The following is a 23,784-nucleotide window of genomic DNA, read 5'->3' as shown; positions in this document are numbered from 1 at the left end:
CCAGTATTCAACTCCCTTTCAATCACTCATTCAACATTTACTTAGTGGATATGATTTATTTGCTAGGCATTGTGCTAGACACTGGGAACTCTGACATGAAACTCTTAATTTTTGAAGACTTTATTTTTAAGTAATCTCTACACCCAAGTGGGCCTCGAACTTAAAACCCCAAGATCCAAAGTCACAGGCTCTACTGACTGAGCCAGCCAGATGCTGACTCTTGACATGAAACACTTTGCTGTCTGTGAGATCCCACACTGGGAGAAATAGACATGCCAGCAATTTATCACTCAATGAGTGCTGTATTCTGAGAACACAGAGGATAGAGCAACTGAACAATCTGCTCAAGGCTGAAGGCATTTTCCTGGGAGTTAAAATTTGACTTCAGACTTGGAGGGGTGGAGTAAAGGAGTGGAGTATGGATGATGACAGCATTGCAGGTTGAGGAGCTAGCAGGACCATGGTCTTCTGGGAAGGGGAAGAAGTCAGCTTGATGAGCAACATTGAAGGAAGAAGGAACTGCGCTTTTCATGAGACGAGAAAGTAGGCAAACGCTAAATTATAAAATATGTTGTAGTCCAGGCCAAAGATCTTAAATTTTATCTTGCAGTTAACTAGGGACCAATAAGTTTTGAAGTAGAGGATTACTGTGACCAGCTTTGCGTTTTAGAAAGGTAACTCTAGTGGCAATTTTGGAGGATAGACTGGAGAGATCAGAGGTTGTGAAGTCCCATTTAAATTATGTTGGCTTTGAACTTTGATGGTAAACAAGGCAAGAGAAGATCTAGGAATTGAGAGACATTTCTGAGGTAGAGAATGCACAGAATTTATTGTCCCCCTGGACCTGCAAAGAGAGGAACTTGCAGATAATACCAAAGTTTTAGGCTTATGAGAATGAACATATGGTGGTCCTGTAACTCTGATGATTGAGAAAGTAGGCTGTGAAGGTAGACGGTAAGGTCCACCTTGGAGGTGCAGAGAAGTTACCTTGGGAACATCTGGGTGTCTAGATGTCCACAGGGCAACTGGATATAGGGTTGGATTCTAGCAAGAAATCTAAGTTGCAGATAAAGATTTAGAAGTTGTCAGAATAAGAGTGGTAGATTGCTGATGTCATCTTGGGAGAGCAGGGAGAGTGACAGGAGGACATGAAAACGCATTTAAATGGTGGTCAGGGAAGAAGCCAGCAGGGCAGAGAAAGCATGATCAAGAGAACTGGGAGACAGTGGGGTCTGAGAGGCCAAGGAAGTTTTGAGGACTAGGACATGGCCCAAAGCATCAAATGTTGCAGGATAGTCAGATGTATCAAGAGCTGAAAACAGGCTTTGGATGTGGCAGTTAACTGAGAAGTCACTGGTGACCTCAGGCAAAGCCATTTTATTTTGGATTTAGTTTTGATTTTGATGAAGTGAGTGACTCTGGCTTTAGAAATGGAAAACTGTGGAGAGACCAGAGGTCATAAGCCATTGTCAAGAAGACTATTCAGTTTACATCCACATCACTTTTTTTCCTCCACCTGTCCCTCATTTAGGTCAACTGCTTGGACTGTACAGGAATTTAAGTTAACATTAGAATAGATTATGTCAAGGGAGTGTAGGAAAAGCTGAAGATAGGGCAATAGGTTTAAGAGAAAAAGGTCAATGGAAGATTGTTTTTTTCTGGGGGTGGTGGTTAGGAAGGAGATAAACATTAAATGAATGAATAAATGGTGTGTGTGTCTCTTCAGTACCAGATGGAGGAAAATTGAGGACGTTTGTCTCTGTCAGATGACCTCTACGCTTTGTTGGGGGAAGAAATGAACGCTATTCACACAAGAGACAGATGGAGCAAGTGGCCCAGGTTGCTGGTGGTTTCTGCTTTATGCTTCATGTCTCCTAGAGCTGAAATTGAAGAGAGCCTTGAGGTGGTGGTTTAGGCTGGGTTTTGGTTTCAGGGCTTGGCTTTTCTAATTGTACATTCTCAACTTTATAGGTGTACTTCCTATTCCATCCCCTCCCATTCAATACCCACTGTACTTACCTTTTCTCAGTCTCCAACTATAGCCCTCCTTGTCCTGGGTACTCCAATTTAGATCCATAAGGAGGCTAAATTCATTCATCGTTTCAGCAAACAATGAGCAATGTGCACCTTCTGTAGACAGTGCTTAACCTCAAAAGAGCAATGGCAATTTGAGACCTCTTTGGAGCTTTGGCCCCAATGGGATTTGGTCTTTGGAGGGCTAGGAGAAGGAAAATCTGGGAGCAGGTGGAACCCAGTGACATGAGCAGTTCTTTAAGATTTTTATTTTTTTTTATTTTTATTTTATTTTTTTTTTAAGATTTTATTTACTTATTTGAGAGAGAGAGAATGAGAGATAGAGAGCACGAGAGGGAAGAGGGTCAGAGGGAGAAGCAGACTCCCCGCTGAGCAGGGAGCCCGATGTGGGACTCGATCCCGGGACTCCAGGATCATGACCTGAGCCGAAGGCAGTCGCTTAACCAACTGAGCCACCCAGGCGCCCTGTTTTTGTTTTTTTAAGATTTTATTTATTTATTTGACAGAGAGAGACAGCGAGAGAGGGAACACAAGCAGGGGGAGTGGCAGGCAGAGGGAGAGGGAAAGCAAGCTCCCCACGGAGCAGGGAGCCCCATGTGGGGCTCCATCCCAGGACCCTGGGATCATGACCTGAGCTGAAGGCAGATGCTTAACTGACTGAGCCACCCAGGCGCCCCAAAATTTAAACTTGCGTGCGTGCACAAGAGAGGGAGCATGAGTTGGGGGGAGGGGCAAGGGAGAAGCAGACTCCACAACGAGCTGGGAGCCCCATGTGGGACTCAATCCCAGTTCCCTGGGATCCTGACCTGGGCCGAAGGCAGATGCTTGACCGACTGAGCTGCCCAGGTGCCTGAAATGAGCAGTTCTGACTCATGGTTTCTTTTCATTCTTGGTAAAGGTGGTGTACTAATCAAAGCCATTCTCTGAAGTGACAAGAGGAAAGTGAGTCATTTGGTGAGGCCACCTGGATTGAAACTGGGCTGCTTGCCCGAGGAGTACATGAGGAAGGAACTGTCCTACCATGCCGTCAGCCTGAAGTCTACTTATATGTGGTTCATACACAGTAAATCCTTGTAGGGATAACTGACTGGGATGCAACTGCTTGTCCTTGAATATATGCAAGGAGTGATTACATAACTTACCTTAACCTTTAGGAAGGGACTTTACCTCCCAGGTTCTTCACTGGTAACAGGAGTGCATTTCCCCTTACCTCCCCGACTAGGGGTGAGATAAATAGGATAAAGGACCTGGTGCCAGGGCGCCTGGGTGGCTCAGTCGCTAAGCGTCTGCCTTCAGCTCAGGTCATGGTCCCAGGGTCCTGGGATCGAGCCCCGCATCGGGCTCCCTCCTCGGCGGGAAGCCTGCTCTCCCTCTCCCACTCCCGCGGCTTGTGTTCCTGCTCTCGCTGTGTCTCTGTCAAATAAATAAAATCTTTAAAAAAAAAAAAAAAGGACCTGGTGCCATAGCTGGTATATACCATGGGGGTGGGGTGGGGTGGTCACAGTTGGGTTTCCTCTCTCTGCAGCCCATTCTTTTTCCATATGTGTACACAGACAGACAGAAACTTGACTGACCTTACCTCTGGCTACACTTAATATTCTTAGTATTTTTTTCCCCCTCATCTACTTCTCATTTAGGGAGTCTGGCAGTATTTTAGGTATCATTTATAAGCTAGCTTAAATCTTTTGGAATAAGGTAGAACATTAAAAAAAATAAGCACTTCATACCAGAATAGTATAGTTTAGCTTTTTTTTAATTCTAAAATACTTTATAATTAATATTGATAGGAAGACTGATATACAATGCAATTATTTACTTTACAAGGAGATTCTGTACATCAGGGAAGCATCTTGAAGTACAATACATCCAATTTTTATTTCTTCTTTACATTATGATTGTGAATTGTTACACAAAAAGGGAACAAAAAATCCATTATATATATATATATGTATATATAAAAAACACCTGAAAAGACCCCCAAAGCATCTTGCTTCAAAAGAACATGATGAGATGAAAGATGAACTAGAGTCCTTGGTGGCACAAAGAAAGCAGACAAGTAGCTCAGGAAATCAAATTGTGTTTCAAACTTGGCACATTAAGGGAAAGCCAGGCAGCGGAAGAGGGGTTGAAAATGTCACTTCAAGTCAGAGAATTCTGGTATAAGCCAAACAGTCTCCAAACTAACAGAAGTCATGTGTGTGGCTACCTTAAATACAGACCTCTAACAACTGTGTAGAACTGTCACTTTTCCTGCAGTCACACCAAATGTAATGAGCTTCAAGGAGCTGTCGCCCCACGATAGCTCCATACCCACAAAGCATTTGACAGTAACTGAAAAATCCGAATACTTCCCTATTCCCCATACAAAGAGAAAATACTACCTTTTAAAAAGGTCACCTCACCTCTGTTTTGACCAGATTCTGAGTTTTCAGCAATTTTTATAGGGACATAAAAGCAGAAAATGAGGAACATCTATGAACAGCTGTAGCAGAACAGGGACTGCAGAAGAAATCTGTGAAAGAGCCACAATTTTCTGAACATTAAGGGGAAAAAAAGCCACATTCATCAGTTAAATAGGAACTATTTTTTTCCTTCCATTTAGTACGGACAGGTATTAGAAGGAAAGGGTGAGGCTGTATGGTTTTCAAAATAAAAACTCAAAGCAAATGAATTTTCTGTTTTAGGAAATCATGTTAATGTATATTACAAATACAAAAAGGGGTGGGGGCTGAGCCAAGGCCCGGGCACCAACGACATTGGCGACTGCTTGGCAGAGAGGGCCAACAGCACTGAGGAGAAGGGAGGAGGAGCGGGTCATGATTGTGTCCCTCCTACTTCCTCCTCCAGAGACCCCTTCCGGTCCAGCACCCCGGGTTCCGAGACCTTGCAGTGATTCTGGCTGGAAGCGTGGGGGCCCAAGGAGGACGGCTGCTCCCACAGTCTTTCAAACCTCTTTTTTATTGGAGGAGGCTACATCTATTGGTCAGAATAATTTAGAATATCATTTGGTATGACGAAAGTACAATAGCTTATAAAATTTAAGCCATGAGTGAGTTTTCTGACAAGTTGGCATTAACAATAAAGGCCTTTTTTGGTTTTGGTTTTGTATATAGAAAACATACATGCTTTCTCATTTTCCGAACTTGGAATCTAGTTGCAGCTCAGATTGTTTAATAGATAGGAAAAATGTAAGTTTCCAGCACTTCTTCAAGACTTTTTTTTTTTTTAATTTTAAAAATAAAAATTAGGATGACTTGTGCCAAAAAGTTGGAACACGTCAGATCCTGAGCTTCTCTGAGGCTGGACTGCCTGAAGAGGACTATACTGCTGTGTTATGAGAGGCATAGTGTGATGCTTTCAACTGACGTGCCAGTGTGGTGTGGAGGCGTGCCCTGGAGGTGGGGGCCCCTTTGCCAGAAGGCTGGGGGCCTCCAAAAGGTTCTTCCCACTACCAGCTGGATTTGACAGCTGGAATTTGGTACCTACACAAGGGGATCTCACAACCAGGACTGAGCAGGTAAGGCTAATGGTGCAAACTGTGCCCCAGCGCAGGCAGTCATCTTGGGGCGAGGGTGGCTGGTGAGGAAGACCCCTCAAGTATGCTGTAATATTACAAGGTTCAAGAGCACTGAAAAAGTGTTCAGTTTTGTCCAGAGCAGCACATGACCACCCATTCCAGTGAAATGCTACATTCATAGAAGTGCTGTTCGCCCCAGAACTACATCCCAGAGGACTCAATCCTGGCTGTGCTGAGAAGTGTAGAAATTCCTTTCACATCACTCTGGAAACTGAAGCAGCCAAGCAGTCCTGTGTTGGGGAGTTGTTTAGTTCCTCTCTCAGACTTCAGCATCATGGACGATGGTAGCTAAAACAAGATGAGCAAAAAGGGCTGAGTTATCAAATACTGTAGATTATTTTGCTACTATTACACTCTCATTTTTCAAAATTGCCTCTCTGCTACTCTAATTCTACCTGACCTTTCTTCTTTTTTTAAAAGTAATCTCCACACCCAGTGTGGGGCTTGAACTCACAACCTTGAGATCAGATGCTCTATCGACCGAGCTAGCCAGGCGCCCTGTTTTCCTTCTTTAATTGCTTTTCCTCAGAATGCTTTCCTGGTTCATTTTCGTCTGTCCATCCTTTAAATACAATTTTCCCCTTAAGAACCACCATCTTTTCTCATAATTTTCTACTTGAGGCTTTGCCTTCTCCCTGGACTCGTAGCCTGAACATCCAACTGTCTTCTATGCTTCTCCATCCACCTCAATGTGTCATAGGTTTGTCAAGCTCAACATACACAGTGTATTTTCCAGTTTGTTTACTGTCTGCCTTCCCCTTTTAGAATAAAAGCTCACTGGGCACCTGGGTGGCTCAGTTGGTTAAGCGACTGCCTTTGGCTCGGGTCATGGTCCCAGGGTTCTGGGATCGAGTCCCACATCGGGCTCCCTGCTCGGCAGGGAGCCTGCTTCTCTTTCTCCCTCTGCTTGCCGCTCCCCTTGCTAGTGCTCTCTCTGTCGAATAAATAAATAAAATCTTAAAAAAAAAAAATAAAAGCTCATTGAGGACGGGAACTTTATCTTGTTCCAGGCTATATTCCAAGGACCTAGAACTGCTATCTACCAGGTAGTAGGTACTCAATAAATATTTGCTAAATAAATGTCCTAACGTGCTAAATAAATGTCCCACCTCAACTCCTCATCGACTTCATAAACCTCAAAAATCACAAGTTTGAAATCTTAAGAGTCACTTGACTACTTCCTTTAATTCATCCCTGGAATCAAGAGATAACCCAATCTTGAGTCTATGCTTGAAATGCGTTTTTTTTTGTTTGTTTTTAAAGATTTTATCTGAGAGAGAGCACGCACGAGCAGGGGGAGATGCAGAGGAAGAGGGAGAAACAGACTTACTGCTGAGTGTGGAGTCCTGATGCGGGGCTCAATCCCAGGACCCCGAGATCACAACCTGAGCCGAATCAGACACTTAACCAACTGAGCTGCCCAGGCGCCCCCTATGCTTGAAATGTTCAAACCTCTCTCTTGCATTGTCATGATCACTTCCTGGTTTGAGCTACCAGTGAGCTCACTGTGACTATCTTAGTTATTTCCTAACTAGTTTCCTTGCTGCTAGCTAGTTTCTTCAGCTTTCCATGTCACCTTCCATAGTTTCACCAGAGTTCCATCTGAAATACTCAACTCCAGTGGTTCCTGTGTCCTGGCATAACAGGCAAAGCTCTTCAGAGTGTGACCATAACCCAGCATGCTGGTTTCCTCTTCACCACACTGCTCCCATATGTCCCTTGCTCCAGCTACATTTTCTGTCACCCAGAGACAATGCACACTTTCTCACCTTCCACAGCCTTGTTAATGCCAGTCCTTCTGCTTAGAATGCTGCTTGGTAATGCTGGTTCTTTCCTTCCTTCCTTGTCCAAATAAATTCTTTCACATGCTTTAAGATCCGGTCTAAGCATTACCTTCTCTATGACTCTTTCCTTTAATGTTGCTCACTGTAGTACTTTATTACTATTATAATAACAATGAGAATGGCTAATACTGACATAGCCAGGAAATAGTGGAGTTGGGATACGAGACCTGGCAGATTCAAGATTCAGAATGACTGAGGCATTTATCATACTGACTGCACTATATTGAGTAGTATACAGGTCTTTTTCTAGATTAGACCACAGCCTCCTTGTTGTCAAGTATGGCTTGTTATTTGAGTTCATATTACAATGGCCCGAATAGTGTTATTGCTGTTCAAAAAATTTGCCTTCTCTACTCCTATCAGAGTTCAGTACAAAAAAATTCTGTAATTAAAAGAACCAGGGCACCTGAGTGGCTCAGTCGGTTGAGCATCCAACTCTTGGTTTCAGCTCAGGTCATGGTCTCAGGGTCATGGGATTGAGCCCCGTGTCAGGGTCCGTGATTGGTGTGGCGTCTGCTTGAGATTCTCTCTCTCCCCCTCTGTCCCTCCCCCTGCTCACGCATGCTCTCTAAAATGAATAAATCTTAAAAAAAAAAATAAAAGCACCATTTGCCTGTATTGTGATGGAAAAATGTTTAACAATATTTTATTTTCCAACTTTGATTATTTGCTTTTTATTAGCAAACTGTAATTGTCATTGTATCTTCCCTCATTTAGCCTCTAAAAGTTTATTTTTAGTAATTTCTACATCCAACGTGGGGCTTGAACTCACGACCCCGAGATTAAGAGTTGCATGCTCTTCCAACTGAGCCAGCCAGGCACCTCTGGCTTTTTATAAATGTTCTGAGAGTCACCTACACGCTTCCACAGATTCCATTTGTAGCCAGCTGATTCTTTAGGTATTGGGTGGGTCCTTAATTCCACATCAAAATACTTCTTGGTTTGTTTCATGAAGACAGCTAACTAAAATGAAATTTATACACTAAATTGGAAGATCAGCAGTGCTAGAAATAACTGAAATCAAAGAGGCTGAGGTCTTGTCTACCTCAACAACAATTTCCTCATACACACCCTGGGACAGTGAGGTGCAGGAAAAGAGCACCCAGGGCCTTTCAGTCAGTCATTCTTTTCTCCAGTCCTCGTTCTGCAACTTAATGAAACCTTCTGGGCCTGTTTCATTTCTTTTTTCTTTCTTTCTTTCTTTTTTTTTTTTTTAAAGTAAGCTCTACACCCAGTGTGGGGCTTCAATTTACAACCCCCCAGATCAAGAGTCTCGTGCTCCACCGACTGAGCCAGCCAGGTGCACCTGGCCTGTTTCTTCATCAACAAAATCAACAAAGATATTAACAAAGCCTCCAGGTTTATTGCAAGGATTAAATAATATACATAAAATACTACACTGCCTACTGCCTACTGGTCCTCATCCCTTTCTCTGAATGCAGTCTCGCAGTCAGCATGCTGTGTCCTTTTAATGATGTCGCTAGAGTCCTTCCCATTGGAACAACTCTGGGATGTCTGTGTTGTGGTGGAGCTCTACTTAGTTCACGGTGTTTGGGTCTTCTGGGTCTTACCGTGTAAAACGTTTGCTCTCTTCATGAACCTCCATCTCTGAGCTTTTAAATTCATTTAATTCTTTTCTTATGGCAGCCTGTGGAGTAGAAACAAAAATGTCTCAGCATCTTCTGTCTGCCATAGTATAGCTGTGTCATCTGCCATCTGTTCTCTATCGTGCTTAACTTCATGAGCCACGGCAACCCACAGAGGGCAAGCCAGAGCGGGGAAAGAAGCCAGGTCTGCACGCTGAGCCTGATACACACGCCTTCCCCGCCACCATTCCTCTAATAAACCGAATATCCCCCCTTAAACCAAAACACTCACAGAGCTTAAAAGAGATATTGTAGCTTTTATAGTTTCCATAGCACGTAAAAATGCTTTTCCTGTTATCAAAATGAAATACGGGTAATTACTAAAATATACCACCCAAACTCTCTCCAGCCAAACCTAACCATTGCTAAAATATGTTTTCATTTCCTTCCAGATCTGTGGCCTCTGTGATATAGCAAGGGTTTTCTTTCCTTTTGGTTGCGGTGGTCATGGTGGCTGTGGAGTTGTTAGTATAAAGCTTAGGTTCATACATCTTGGCATTTTCCTATCTTGATTAGAAATTTAACATTGTATCAAAAGTGAAAACTTTATGGTTTCCCCTTTTAGTTAGTGTCTTACAATTCTTCAAATAGAGAGAAAGACAGACAAACAGCCACCTACCTTGTCAGCAGGGGTCAGTTTGGTCCAAGGTTTGTCGGCTCGCCGGTCATAATCTTGAGCATCTGTTACTTCCACGTATTCATTAAACCTCAGGATCTTCCTGGCAAGTAGTTCAGCCACAGTCGGCCTTTGACTGAGCTGAAAGAAATGGAGCCTCTTAATTCAATGTCAGGAATTCGGCATCAAGCATGCATTCATATTGCTTCTAACCCAGAGCTTCAGCCTCAGCAGCACATTAGAATTACCTGGGGGCCTTTAGACACTACCGATTCCTGGGTCCATTCCCAGAGATTCTGGGTATTGGGAGGTTTTGTTTCATTTTTAAAGCTCCTGAATGCACAGCTAAGACTGAGAACCACAGCTATAAACCAGTATAACCAGTATAACTGGTGCTTCTCAAACTTTAATATGCATACAGATTGTCTGGGGACCTGTTTAAAATGCAGATTCTGATTAAGCAGGTCTGAGGTGGGGCCTGAGATTCTGCATCTCTTGCAAGTTCCCAGGTGATGCCAGTGCTGCTGGTCTGTGGACCACATTTTGGGTAGCCCAAGGATTAGGACTGTAAACTCATATATAATACATTAGAAGGTGAGTACATTTATTTTTTATTTTTATTTTTTAAAAAATATTTTATTTGAGAGAGAGAGAGAGCAAGAGAGAGAGCACAAACGGGGGGAGAGGGAGAAGCAGGCTCCCCACTGAACAGAGAGCCCTGACATGGGGCTCAATCCCAGAACCCTGAGATCATGACCAGAGCCGAAGGCAGATGCTTAACTGACTGAGCCACCCATGCACCCCGAAAGAACATTTAATATGAAAGCAATATCTAGTGGGTAATGTAAAGGGTACATTTCCTTTTACTATGAATGCCGAGATTCGGTAATGAATTATGATTTAAGGTTGCACAATCAGGTAACCTACTCAATCTGAAGGCATCAAGTCCAGCTGTGGCATCTAGCTACTCTCTATCAAGAATGTTCTTCCGGGGGCGCCTGGGTGGCTCAGATGGTTAAGCGTCTGCCTTCAGCTCAGGTCATGATCCCAGACTCCTGGGATCGGGTCCCGCATCGGGCTCCCTGCTCCTTGGGAGCCTGCTTCTCCCTCTGCCTCTCTCTCTGTCTCTCTCTGTCTCTCATGAATAAATAAATAAAATCTTTAAAAAAAAAAAAAAAAAAAGAATGTTCTTCTGGGGCACCTGGGTGGCTCAGTCGTTAAGCGTCCGCCTTCGGCTCAGGTCATGATCCCAGGGTCCTGGGATCGAGCCCCGCATCGGGCTCCCTGCTCTGTGGGAAGCCTGCTTCTCCCTCTCCCACTCCCCCTGCTTATGTTCCCTCTCTCGCTGTGTCTCTCTCTGTCAAATAAATAAATAAAAATCTTAAAAAAAAAAAAAGAATGATTCTTCCGTTCCTGGGGAAGGCAAAAAGTGGAAAATAAGGAAGAAAATGTCTAGATCCTTGGCTTTTCTGGGGATTCTTGTAAGTTTTAAGAAATATCTAGAGAATTCAGGCCAAATCAGAATCGATCAGAGGCAATTATAAACTATTATGGTGGGAAGGAAAGGAAAAAGGAATTAATCCCCAAGCTTAAAAACTAACATAGGTCTGGTACAGAAAAGATTCTACCCCATTTGATCTGGAACCAAGAACAAAATCCCGTTGGTGTTCTTCATACTTTTCAGGTATCACTAAGGGTCAGTTCAGTTCCTTCTGATTAGAAAACCACCAGTGTGCCAGGCAAAACTGAATGATATACACTCCCTCTATTACCGTCTCTATATTTCAACAGGTTTTAGAGTCTACATCAAAATCCTAGGTTTACCAAATAAAAGGTCAGAATTTATGCAAACATTAACGGGGCATCTTCTTGTGCCAGGCGTTCTTTAAATAGTAAAAATGAGGAAAAAAAAACAGGCTCTTGATAATGCTGTGTTGTTTTCAGTATCTGCATCATGGATTCTATTTTCACAAATTCATTTCTTTTTATTTTTTTAAAAACATTTTCTTTCTTTTTTTTTAAATTTTTATTTACTTATTTGACAGAGAGAGAGACACACACAGCGAGAGAGGGAACACAAGCACGGGGAGCGGGAGAGGGAGAAGCAGGCTTCCCACTGAGCAGGGAAGTGGATGAGGGGCTTGATCCCAGGACCCTGGGATCATTACCTGAGCTGAAGGCAGACGCTTAACGACTGAGCCACCCAGGTGCCCCAAAAACATTTTATTTATTTGAGAGAGAGAGAGAGAGAGAGAGAAAGAATGAGTGAGGGGGAGGACAGAGGGAGAGGGAGAAGCAGGCTTCCCGCTGAGCAGGGAGCCTGATTCTGGGCTTGATCCCAGGACCCTGGGATCATGACTTGAGCTGAAGGCAGAAGTTTAACTGACTGAGCCATCCAGGTGCCCCAAATTCATTTCTTTCTAACCAAATAGATCATTCAAACACAAGATAGGTGATTAGTAGACAGACTGAAACCAAACACTTGAGCTACGTACCTTTCTAGTGAGCCGACGTTTAATCTCTCGTTTTTCTGCTTGCCGATCAGCTTCATTTTTAGCTACAGTCAATAGTCCAAGACAAAGAATATGACTTCAAAACAGGAATTTGCCTATCAAAGTTTTCAGCAATTACAGGGCAGATATTTCTTATACGCTCCAAGTCAGAATAAAATACTAACTTTGGGGATGGCTAATCAAGACAATTTTCTTGTTAACTGGTAATAGCTGAATACTTAAAAGCAAGGGTCAGCAACACTATGGTACCAAATCCAGCCAGATGGCAGCAGCCCATGAGCTAAGAATGGTCTTTACATTTTTAAATGATTATATATTGAATGGTTTGGTAAGTACCTACATAATAGCTTCCTTTTGCTTTTGGCCTGCAAAGCTAAACATATTTACTGTGTGCCCCTTAGAAAAACTCTGCAGATTTCTGCTCAAGAGTAACCACCAAGAATGAAGAATGGAGATCACACTAAGTTTCGTGTGATACATCTATAAAGGTTCCCAAGTTTAAAACTCAGTGACTAAACTGTATGTATCCACACAGTGATGAGAGAACAAGGGATGGACTGGTCAGACTGAGTGTGCCCACGAGTGACTCTATGAAGCCTAATCCTCTCAATGTGGAGGCTTTTAAGGGCAAATTTCACCCCAGAGTCTGGAAAACGGAATCAAATGTCTATTAGATCACAATGCTATTTTAGGAAGATAATTATGAACACAGAAAGAAAATGAAATACATGTTCCTGTTTCATGACTTCAGATGTATGAAAGTCTTCAGAGATGGAAAAGGCATCTGGGCCTTGCTTTGGGCCCCAGCCCTCAAAGTCCACTAGGAACAGGAAAGGTCCCCTCCAAATGTACAGCCACTACCTTCCCCGAAGACAGAGAAAGTCGAGCAGCATCTACCACATGCTATGAAATCCTCCCACATGGCCAAGGCAGTCTCATGATACTGTGAGAACATCAGAACAGAATTTTCTGGCGGTTCCCAGGACACTAAGCAATACCACAACGATATCTTGTAAAGGAAGCTCGGGGGAACTCTGTTCCTTCAGGGGAAAGGATAGGAGTGGTCCTTCCTGGGCTGGAACACCCACTCCTTGGCCCTTGTAGAAAGTGCTTCTCTTCTCTAGCATGTATATAAAAGTCAGAAATATAAAGTCTGAGAAACTCTATACAACTTTATTCCCAGAGCTGGACTCACGTTGTAGTATATTTCGCTGTTCTAGTTCTTCCGGTGTCGGTCTTTGACTCAGCCGTCTAAAAAGGAGATAAATAAGGGTATTGTTCATGTTAAACCTCCCAATCCTGCTTATAAAGATTTGTTTTGGTCTCAGTTTATATTAGCCCCTACATTAGCAAGAAAGCAAGAGGTTTTCAAACTGTTTTGGTATTTCATTTCTCTGACTGTTTATGAAACAATTCTCATGTTGAAAGTGTTAATACAGATACTACAACATAAAACGGAATTGTACAGGCAAACAGGAGGCCAAAATTCCAGTTCTAGCTCTGATATTAATGAGCCCTGTCACCACAAAAAAGCTGTTAGATCCTGAGTGTACTCATCTGTAAAATGAAGGTTTGGACTGGACTGGTAGCTCCCAAACAGATTTGCTGAAGGACCACAGAAATTCAAGGCATATTATAGAAATTCTGATTCAGAAAACCAGGCATGAGGACTGAGATTTTCATATATGTATTTTTACAATCCTTCCCACATGACTCTGATGTCTTTCTTTTGAGTTTCAAGCCAGTGATTTAGCAACCACTGTAATTTAAGATTTTCTCTTTTGAAATGATATTCTGTAATTCTATGATTTTAATTTCAGTTCTCTCTGAAATACTGATGAAGTTTCTCATCTCATCCATAGTTCTGAGATGTTACTCACCAACGATAACTTGTCATCTCTGGAATCAGTTTTTCACTTGTTACCTTTGATTTACACTTCAGGCAGTATTTGAACTGCATGCTTACTTTAACTCTTTAGCTGCCTGCCTAGAGAACTTCCAGCCCCATTTTATATACAATTTACAACATTCTTTATGTATTTCAAAGCTTTTTTTGGTCCCTCTGAATAAGACCTTCCTTTTTAAATGTTCATTAAAACAAAACAAAAAATCCCACAGTCCAGTAATGTATAAATGACATAAACTGCATGATTTGATGTTTTTATATGTGTATATACCTGGGAAACCATCACCACAATTGTAATGAGCATACCCATCAACCTTGTACTGGTTTCCTAGGGCTGCCATAACAAATTACCACAAATTGGGTGGCTTAAAACCACACAAATTTATTCTCTCCAGTTCTGGAGGCCACAAGTCCAAAATCAAGGTGTGGGCAAGGTTGGTTCCTCCTGAAGCCTCTAAAGGAGATCTGTCCTATGCCTCTGTCCTAGTTTCTGGTGGGGTTGCCAGCAGTCCTTGGTATTCCTTGGTGTACAGACGCACCACTCCAACCTCTGCCTCCATACTCACATAGCATTTTCCTTGTGTGTGTGTTTGAATCTCTGTCCCCAAATTTCCCTCGTCCTTTTTTTTTTAAATATATAATTAAAAAAAAAATATATATATATATATAAAGTAGTCTCTATGCCCAACATGGTGCCTGAACTCATGACCCTGAGATCAAGAGTCGAATGTTCCACCAACTGAGTCACCCAGGCGCCCCCCGCCTTGCCCTTTGATGGATATTTGTGTTGGCTGGATCCCATGTTTGATTTTTTTAAGGAAACTTACAAATTATTTTCCAAAGTAGTTCTACTATTTTACATTCCTTCCACCAGTGTCTGAGAATCCAGCTGCTCCTTATCCTTAGCAACTCTTGTCTTTTAAATTGTACCTTTTTAGCCAGCCCAGTGAGTTTGTAGTGGCGTCTCACTGTGGTTTTAATTTGCATTTCCCTAATGACTAATGATGTTGAGCATCTTTCCATATGCTTATCTGCCATCTGTATATCCTCTTTGAAATCTTCTGCTCCCCACTATATAAAAAGTGGGTGGTTGTTTTCTTATTAAGTTCGGAGAGTTCTTCATATATTCTAGATATAAGACCTTGATCAGATACATGGTTTGCAAATACTTTCTCCCAGTTTGTGGCTTGTTTTTACATTCTCTTCAGTGTCTTTCAAAGAACAAAAATGGTTAAAAAATTTTTTTTAAAGATTTTATTTATTTATTTGAGAGACAGAGAGTGAGCAAGAGAGAGAGAGAGAGAGCACAAGAGCAGGGAGGGGCAGAGGAAGAGGGAGGAACAGGCTCCCCACTGAGCAGGGAGCCCAATGTGGGACTCGATCCCAGGACCCCCAGGATCAGAACCTAAGCCAAAGGCAGATGCTTAACCGACTGAGCCACCCAGGCACCCCAAAAATGTTTAATATTTTCTGAAGTGCAGTTTATCAATGTTTTCCTCTTAAGAATCATGCTTTTGAGATCATATCTGAGAAATCTTTGTCCAACTCATATATTCTAGAAGTTTTGTAGTTTTGGCTCTCATATTTAAACCTAGGATTCATTTTGAATTAATTTTTTGCATGTGATGCAAGGTATGAATTGAAGTAACTTTTGTGCCAGCACCATTTGTTGAAAAGACCATGAAATTATCTTTGTACCTTTGTCAAAAATGGGCTGTACATATGGGTGGGTATATTTCTGGACTCTCTTTTCTGTTCTGTTTATCTTTATGTCAACACCATACTGATTAGGGTTACTTTAGCTTTCTAATACGTCTTCAATCAGATTGTTAGTCTTCCAACTCTGTTCTTTTCCTTAGTTGCTTTGCTTAGTCTAGTGTGCTTTGTATTTCCATAAGAATTTTAAAATCAGGGGCACCTGGGTGGCTCAGTCATTAAGCGCCTGCCTTCGGCTCAGGTCACGATCCCAGGGTCCTGGGATCGAGCCCCACATCGGGCTCCCTGCTCGGCAGGGAGCCTGCTTCTCCCTCTCCCACTCCCCCTACTTGTGTTCTCTCTTGCTGTGTCTCTCTCTGTCAAAAATAAATAAATAAAATCTTAAAAAAAAAAAAGACTGCTATCCTGGCCAACAGTAAAGCCAGGTGTCTGAGGCAGGAAAGGAGAATATGTCTTAACTAATGGACATCCTAATTATTTTGTTAAGAATATTTCAAGATTTTTTTCCTCACTCTACCAAAAGAAACATCTGAGTGGTTCAAACACCCGTCTATATACCTGGACTCTATGTACATGACATGTGTAGGAAGCTGGACTGCATTCAGCTTCTCTATGCTTTTGGTTTCAGCTGACTTGAAAAATATACTAATACTTTGGGGCGCCTGGGTGGATCAGTCACGGGAAGCCTGCTTCTCCCTCTCCCACTCCCCCTGCTTGTGTTCCCTCTCTTGCTGTGTTTCTGTCAAATAAATAAATAAAATCTTAAAAAAAAAGAAAGAAAAATATACTAACACTTTGAAAGAAGGCAGTTATGTGGAACATGTGAAATAGATACAATGGAAAATATGGGTGTGATCTTTAATTGGGTTGGCACCTCGTAGTTGAGCAACTGGATAAATGACAGAGGAGTCTTGCTGTCCTGGGAAGCATCTGAATTCTCTAGAAACTTAAAAAAAATTTTTTTTAAAGTAAACTCTATGCCCAATGTGGGGCTTGAACTCACCACTCCCAGATCAAGAGTCACATGCTCCACTGACTCAGCCAGCTTCTTTAGAAACTTTTTAAAAGCACTATTTAGGGGCACCTGGGTGGCTCAGTTGGTTAAGCATCTGCCTTTAGATCAGGTCATGATCTTGCATTCCTGGGATGGAGCCCTGAGTCAGGCTCTCTGCTCAGCGGGGAGTCTGGTTGTCCCTCTACCTCTGCCCCTCTCCCCCGGTCATGCTCTGTCTCTCTCTCAAATAAATAAATAAATAAATAAATAAATAAATAAATAAAATCTTCAAAAAAATCAAATCAAATAAAAGCCATATTTATGTCTATCTTGTGGGGTAAAGCTGTGAAATATGTCTATCTTATGGTTTAAAACTCCAAGAGTCATTTGGTTCCTTAATTTCCAAATTTCTAGAGGATACCCAACTGTGTAGAATGTGTATTTTTAAAAATTATGTGGTTTCTAAAAATTAAAAAAGAAAAAAGATAAAAGTGAATGCTCTACCACGAAGTAAGTCTCTAACACACCTAATGGCAAAATCAAATCAAATCAGTCTTTTCTAAGCCAAGGCTTACCGGATCAGTGTGTTCCCAATCTGGTGCCGTATTTCATTCCATTCCTCTTTGCTTTTCCGAGGCCAAGAATTCATGTTCAACTCTGGTTCACTGGGTCTGTGGTTCAACTTCATTGCCAGTGTGTCCTTCCTCTTCACTTTGTTGGCCAGAGCACCTTTGTGTAAGGGAAAGAAAAAAAAGTGACGCTAAGGCTCAACCTCACCCGGAACTAGGCAGGAGTCTGAACAAACAGTATCGCATCTCCCAGCTAATGGAGAGGTGGGGGGTAAAGCAGAAGACATCTAAAAATCTAATTAAGTCAGATGGACTCAGCTGGGCCAAAGGTATCTTCTCCCTTCTATATTCCTCTACATTTCTTCTAAGTAAGAGTTGCTAGAGGAGAGAGTCTAAACATGGGACAGCCCTTTGAATGACAACATAAAGGCATTTGCACTAATACATTTCATAAGATTCCTATTTTTTTTTTTTTTTTTTTAAATAGGCTCTATGCCCAATGTAGGGCTTGAACTCATGACACTGAGATCAAGAGTCACATGCTTTACCAACTGAACCAGAGAGGAGCCCCAGGATTCCTATTCTTTTTTTTTTTTTTAAGATTTTATTTATTTATTTGAGAGAGAGAGAGAAAGCACAAGCAGGGGGAGCAGCAGAGGGAGAGGGAGAAGCAGGCTCCCCACTGAGCAGTGAGCCCTACATGGGGCTCGATCCCAGGACCCTGGGATCATGACCTGAGCCGAAGGCAGACACTTAACCGACTGAGCCACCCAGGTGCCCCAAGATTCCTATTCTTAAAGCTGCCTTTCCACTTGTAGGAATCAGGGTCCCATTATCTGCAGATTTGTGTACATTAACATGGTTTTTATCTTTGCCCCATGGACACAGTAAGTTCATGAGACTAAAGGAGAGCATCACTATGTTTTTTTAACACAGCCCCATATCAACTTTCTTCTACTCCAAATTCTTTAATACCATCAAGGTGAATAATTCTTTGATCACAAAGAGATAAAAACCTGCATGACTCTGGGCGCCTGGGTGGCTCAGTTGGTTAAGCATCCAACTCTTGATTTCGGTTCAGGTCATGATCTCAGGGTTGTGGGATTGAGCCCCGCATCAGGCTCTGCACTCAGAAAAAGTCTGCTTGAGATTCTCTCCCTCTCCCTGCATGCTCTCTCTAAAATAAATAAATCTTAAAAACAAAACAAAACCCTGCATGACTCAATCTACTGGGCTTGCTCTCACCAGCTTGTCAGAACAATGGGAATAGCAGGGCCAAGGCTCTATCACAATGGCTTCCAATATCAGTTAGCCAGATGACTCGATGGGAGAGGGTGACTGTTCCCATTTATCTTACACTTGTTAACACCAGGAAGTCGCTTTATCGATAAAATAATTTTCTCCTTTGCTTTTCCCTTTCTTACTATGATGGCTCTCATCTTCATCCTCTTCATCTCGGTATTGAATGGGACCTTCTGAATCAGAGTCACTCTCCTTCTCTTCCTCTTCCTCCTGCAGACACTGTGGTAGTTTAGGAACAACTGAGGTAGATGCCGCATCTTCAATGAATGCAGATGGGTGGCTTTGTTCCTCTTCTTCTTCATCGTCTGGACTAACAAATTAACATAATTATATTTTCCTTTCAGAAACATAACGGGTAACTGATTTGCAAGGCAAAGTACTGAATAACTATGGAAAATTCCACGAGTGAAATAATTTATCCCTTCCCTTAACTTCAGGCATCTTGCTAAGAAACTTTTTAGCAGCTATTAATCTAAAAGGCTCTGGGCTCAAATCCTAGCTCTACAACTTATTCACTAGCTTGTAAGTTAAACTTTTCTGTAAATGTGAATGATACCTACCTGCTAGGCTTGTTGTGAGAATAAAACAGATAAATTCTAGAATGTACTAGTGTTTGGCACACAGGCCTCTGATGATCTACATGTGAGATGCAAGTTTGTTTTGGGCTGATTAAATGAGAAGACCACAAGGCATCTAACACTGTGCCTGGCTTATGGAAGATATGCAATAAAGGTATTTAGCCCACTTATTTCCCTTGGTTTAACAATGGGGTAGGACAAAATGATAATCTAATCCAAGAAGCAAAGAGAGATGACAATTAACTTCCTCCCTTTCCACTCTGGAGGCATAAAACTGTGACTTAGTCCATCTGGAACTCCTAAACTGTCTCTTTCCAGGATGTAAAAAAAATTATACCGGCAAGTACAAAGATCATGGCCAAGCAACTAAGCAGTATGTGGCAACAACTCTATAACAATTCTCCAACTTGCGAATCTCTGGCAAATCTCCAACTTGCCAAAAAGTGTTAACCTTCAGTCACAATTTGTTAGAATTTTAAAAAGGCAAGGTGTTCGGGACAGATGAGGGTGAGAACAAGCTGGCCAGTTCCAGTTTATGAGGCTGGAACACTGAGCTATCTTTCAGAGCTCCCTTCTTTTTCTCTAGACTGCTCTCTGTCCCTCTCTACCACGTTTAGGTGCCAGGCACCATGCTTTCAGATTTGTCTAATTTCATCCTCACGAGTCTATGAAGTAGGTATCATTCCTGTTTATGGATCTGACAACTCAAGTGCAGGAAGGTTAAGTAACATACACTACTGCAAGCTAGGAAGTAAGAGGTAGAGCTGGGATTTGAACCCAGAGTTATCTTACTCCAAGGTTAATGCTCTTAAGCACCATGTTACACTGACTCTCTTGTATCATATACAAAAAACAGAGTAGTTTTAATTATCAAGTACAAAGGCTTGTGACTGCTACGGAAACAGTGTTATAAAAATCAGGAGGGTAAATAAAGTCCAACTTCTAGAACATGTCTTTATTTGTTGAGTGTTCTTACTTTAAATTTAACCACATTTTCTTTTTATCAATAATTTTTTCCAAGAAAGGCTACCGAGAATACAGAAGAGGAAACAAAAGGCAAGCTTTAAAGGCACTCACACTTTCAGCATTTCAATAGTGATGGGAAGTGACCTGGTCCGACCCAGGGTGCTGCTGTCCTCAGAAAAGTTGTCACTGTACTCAAAAAGCAAGGAATGAGCTCTATGAGAGCCCTCCAAGGGAGGAGTCATGGGAAGTGGGCTGGTCAGGGCCTGCTGGATTCGGATATGCAGTGGGAGTGGAGGCAGCCTACAGGGTACATGCGGCTCCCCAAAGCTGTGGTCCAACATCCTCCTGGGTACTTCCTTTTTCTGATCTTCCTGCTGGGATACCTCCTGGGGCAGGTTTAAGGAAGGTGGGAACTCCTTTTCTGGCACAACTTGAAAAGTCTTAGCAAGGAATGGAGGGGACCGCGGGGGTTCAGGAGGTATATGAGTAGGCAGTGGGGGGGATGGAGAGGGAGGTGGGATCATTAACAGTGGTTCAGAGCCCACAGAGCATGTGTTCCTTTCTCTCTGATCACTCGGTGCTTTTGTGGTGGTGGCAGCGGCAGACTCCGAGGCGGGTACCAAGGTTGATGGAATGCCTCTCTTAGGTGGTAAGGGTGGGGACGGTTTTGATAATGTACTGCTGTTTATTGCTTGGGACAGTTCAGCTGGAAAAGAGAGAACAACAACTCAGCTTAAGATGGCTTCACAATGCTCGCCCAGGGCCTAGATTAGAACTGAGCTTACTCTCAGCTTTCAGGCAAATTATACCATTTCATGGCTTTGCCACAACCTAGGTTATCTCCTGTTAAAACAAAATGTATATTTAAGTATCTAGAAAGGCTAATAAATGTACAGACATATAGGAAGACCACTACCTTAATACCCTGATGAGAAATTTCTTACTTCTTTGCTCTAATACATGACTTTTAATGACTTGAGGTGGATAAAGTTAATATGATGAGATAAAAAATGTGGATAGTAAGTTCTTTCATCTAACAGAATTCCATTAAAAATTTTAACCATGCAGGTAGCAGTAAAAAAAACCCAAATACTATCAGGCATTGTTACCATAACTTGACAAATAATGACATCTAGATATCCCAGCTCTGCATTATAAAATTATCAATAATGACATCCTGAATTTTTACAGCAAATGCAAAGGCCTTTGAGGAAATCAAAGTGCTTTGCTATTCTTGACTTTGGATTCTCCTTATAGAGGAGGTTATCTTTACCAATTTACAGAAGGAAAAACTGAGGCCACAGAAGTTAGATAACCTGCCCAAGATCATACTACATATAGGCAAGGGCTGGGCTAGTCCCAGGTCTCATTATCAGACTCCATCCTCTAGATCCCACTGTCTTTGTGATTTTTATGAGTGTCCATACTTCTTATCCTTTATACCCAAACCCCCATCACCACTCCCCACTACACTATGGGCTCCTTGGTGACAGGAGCAACCTGTCTCCAACAGTATATCCATAGAGGTGGGCACAGTGCTTGGCACATGGTGGATCCCCAACACATGCTTATTAGATGAGAGGCCCCCACCCTGTATCACACCAGTATATATCCCTATGTGATCCCCCCAAGCCCAAAATGACTCAGGTTTTGAATCAGCAAAGTTGCTTTGGAGGGCTCCAAATGGCCTTTAAGAAGTAGATCACCCCATCATGCATGGGCTAATCTTGCAAAATAATTAAATAGTAGGTCTCTTGATCACCAACCTCTCTCTATCTACTCAAAGCCCTAATTTTGGTTACACCACTTGTTTTCAAATGGCTCCCATATATATATGTATTTTTAAAGATTTTATTTATTTATTTGACAGAGACAGCGAGAGAGGGAACACAAGCAGGGGGAGCAGGAGAGGAAGAAGCAGGCCTCCCGCAGAGCAGGGAACCCGATGCGGGGCTCAATCCCAGGACCCTGGGATCATGACCTGAGCCGAAGGCAGACACTTAATGACTGAGCCACCCAGGCGCCCCATGGCTCCCATATGTTTTATCTAGAGAGCAACACCTCAAGGTCCCCTGAAATAAAAATTTATTTGCCCTAAGTCCCATTCCACTGGTAGTATTCAAAGTAAAAGCTAGCTAATTTGATAATGTTTTAATGTCATTAATCATAATTTTTTTTCAGTTTTAACTACATCTACATTTTATTAGGCATAGTTACTTATTCATAGGCAAATTATGAAAACAATTTAAATATGTAAGATAATCATAATTTAGTAACTGTGAATAAATTAGCTCTATATTACTTTAAAAATCATTTAGTTTTTTATATATTATAAATGCCCAAGTACAACTTTTATTTTTTTATTTTTTAAAGATTTTATTTATTTGATAGAGAGAGAGACAGAGAGAGCAGGAACACAAGCAGGGGGAGCAGGAGAGGGAGAAGCAGGCCTCCCGCAGAGCAGGGAGCCCGATGCAGGGCTCAATCCCAGGACCCTGAGATCATGACCTGAGCCGAAGGCAGACGCTTAACGACTGAGCCACCCAGGTGCCCCTCAAGTACACTTTTAAAAAAACATAATTCCAGTATAATTAACACACAGTATTATACATCTTAGGTAAATTTTTAAAAGACTTTCTGGAAAAACATCGCATACACATACAAAAAAAGATTAAAAAATATTAATTTTAACCTCAATGAGATTTTTTGGGTAGACTGGACTTTTGCTGCCTCTCTAAAAATGGCCGTTAGATAGTCCATTTACAACAAAACCTACACCCAACAAGACCAAATTTGAGTATTTTATTGTTTGAATTGATAAGGTAAATTATCTTTGGTAATTTAAGGAAAACATATACCTCAAGATGTTAAAGAAATGAATTCTGTTACATCTACTCTCACAATGGCTCTTGGTTGTAGTTCTGTGGGCAAGATGCTGGAATGTTCATTGGAGGGGTTACAAATTCCCTTCACCTGTTCATGGTAGTCCTTCCTTTGTCCTAATACTCCTAAATAGTCCTTAGTCCTAATACTGTTATGCCCATTAGTAGACACAGCAATGTTTACAGCGGTGGTTTCTAAATATATGGATCTCATGGACCAATAAATTAAAATGAAATTCTCAACTAACCTCACGTTGTCAGTTTTTAATACTGCCAAGTAAGACTTGATATCAAGTGAGCCATTTGTGAAGATAATCCTTTCATGAAAGAAATGGATTTTTATCATCAACGAATTAGGAAGGTCATAATTTCAGAATAAAGAACAGTCCTTTAAATCAAATCTAGTTAACCTGAATAAAAACTCTGTGAACCATCCTATTTTTCTCCTGCTGAGGACCACTCAAGACTGATGTTGATCCCTCAGTCACAAGGCCTATTGCTCTGGGCTATTCACCTTACGCCAGAGAACAGTACACATATTAATATTTTTTATATTGTCTTATCCTGCAAAGGGTAGACTATTACTGGTTTAGAGCAATGGTTCTCAATGTGTGGTCCCCATATATGCAGCATCAGTATCA

At 41.9% G+C, this 23,784-nt stretch overlaps 1 protein-coding gene across 20 annotated transcripts in view; it reads right to left on the bottom strand.

Moving 5' to 3' along the window:
• Positions 1-3,778: 3,778 nt before the first annotated feature.
• The window catches only part of LOC113908040 (mediator of RNA polymerase II transcription subunit 18), a 149,204-nt gene continuing 129,198 nt past the window's right edge, over positions 3,779-23,784 (bottom strand). For all 20 annotated transcript variants that reach the window (XM_027567978.2, XM_027567987.2, XM_027567964.2 and 17 more), the window contains 8 exons: positions 20,373-20,967; positions 18,840-19,027; positions 17,422-17,575; positions 13,426-13,481; positions 12,213-12,274; positions 9,721-9,858; positions 9,027-9,103; positions 3,779-5,899 (listed from right to left, as the gene is read on the bottom strand). In XM_027567978.2, the coding sequence (XP_027423779.1) occupies positions 5,884-5,899; positions 9,027-9,103; positions 9,721-9,858; positions 12,213-12,274; positions 13,426-13,481; positions 17,422-17,575; positions 18,840-19,027; positions 20,373-20,967 (1,286 nt within the window). In that variant the 3' untranslated portion in view covers positions 3,779-5,883. The remainder of the gene's footprint in view (positions 5,900-9,026; positions 9,104-9,720; positions 9,859-12,212; positions 12,275-13,425; positions 13,482-17,421; positions 17,576-18,839; positions 19,028-20,372; positions 20,968-23,784) is intronic.

The sequence above is a fragment of the Zalophus californianus genome, chromosome 4 (assembly GCF_009762305.2).
Source record: "Zalophus californianus isolate mZalCal1 chromosome 4, mZalCal1.pri.v2, whole genome shotgun sequence".
NCBI lineage: Eukaryota > Metazoa > Chordata > Mammalia > Carnivora > Otariidae > Zalophus > Zalophus californianus.
This window is presented reverse-complemented; position numbering and strand designations above follow the sequence as displayed.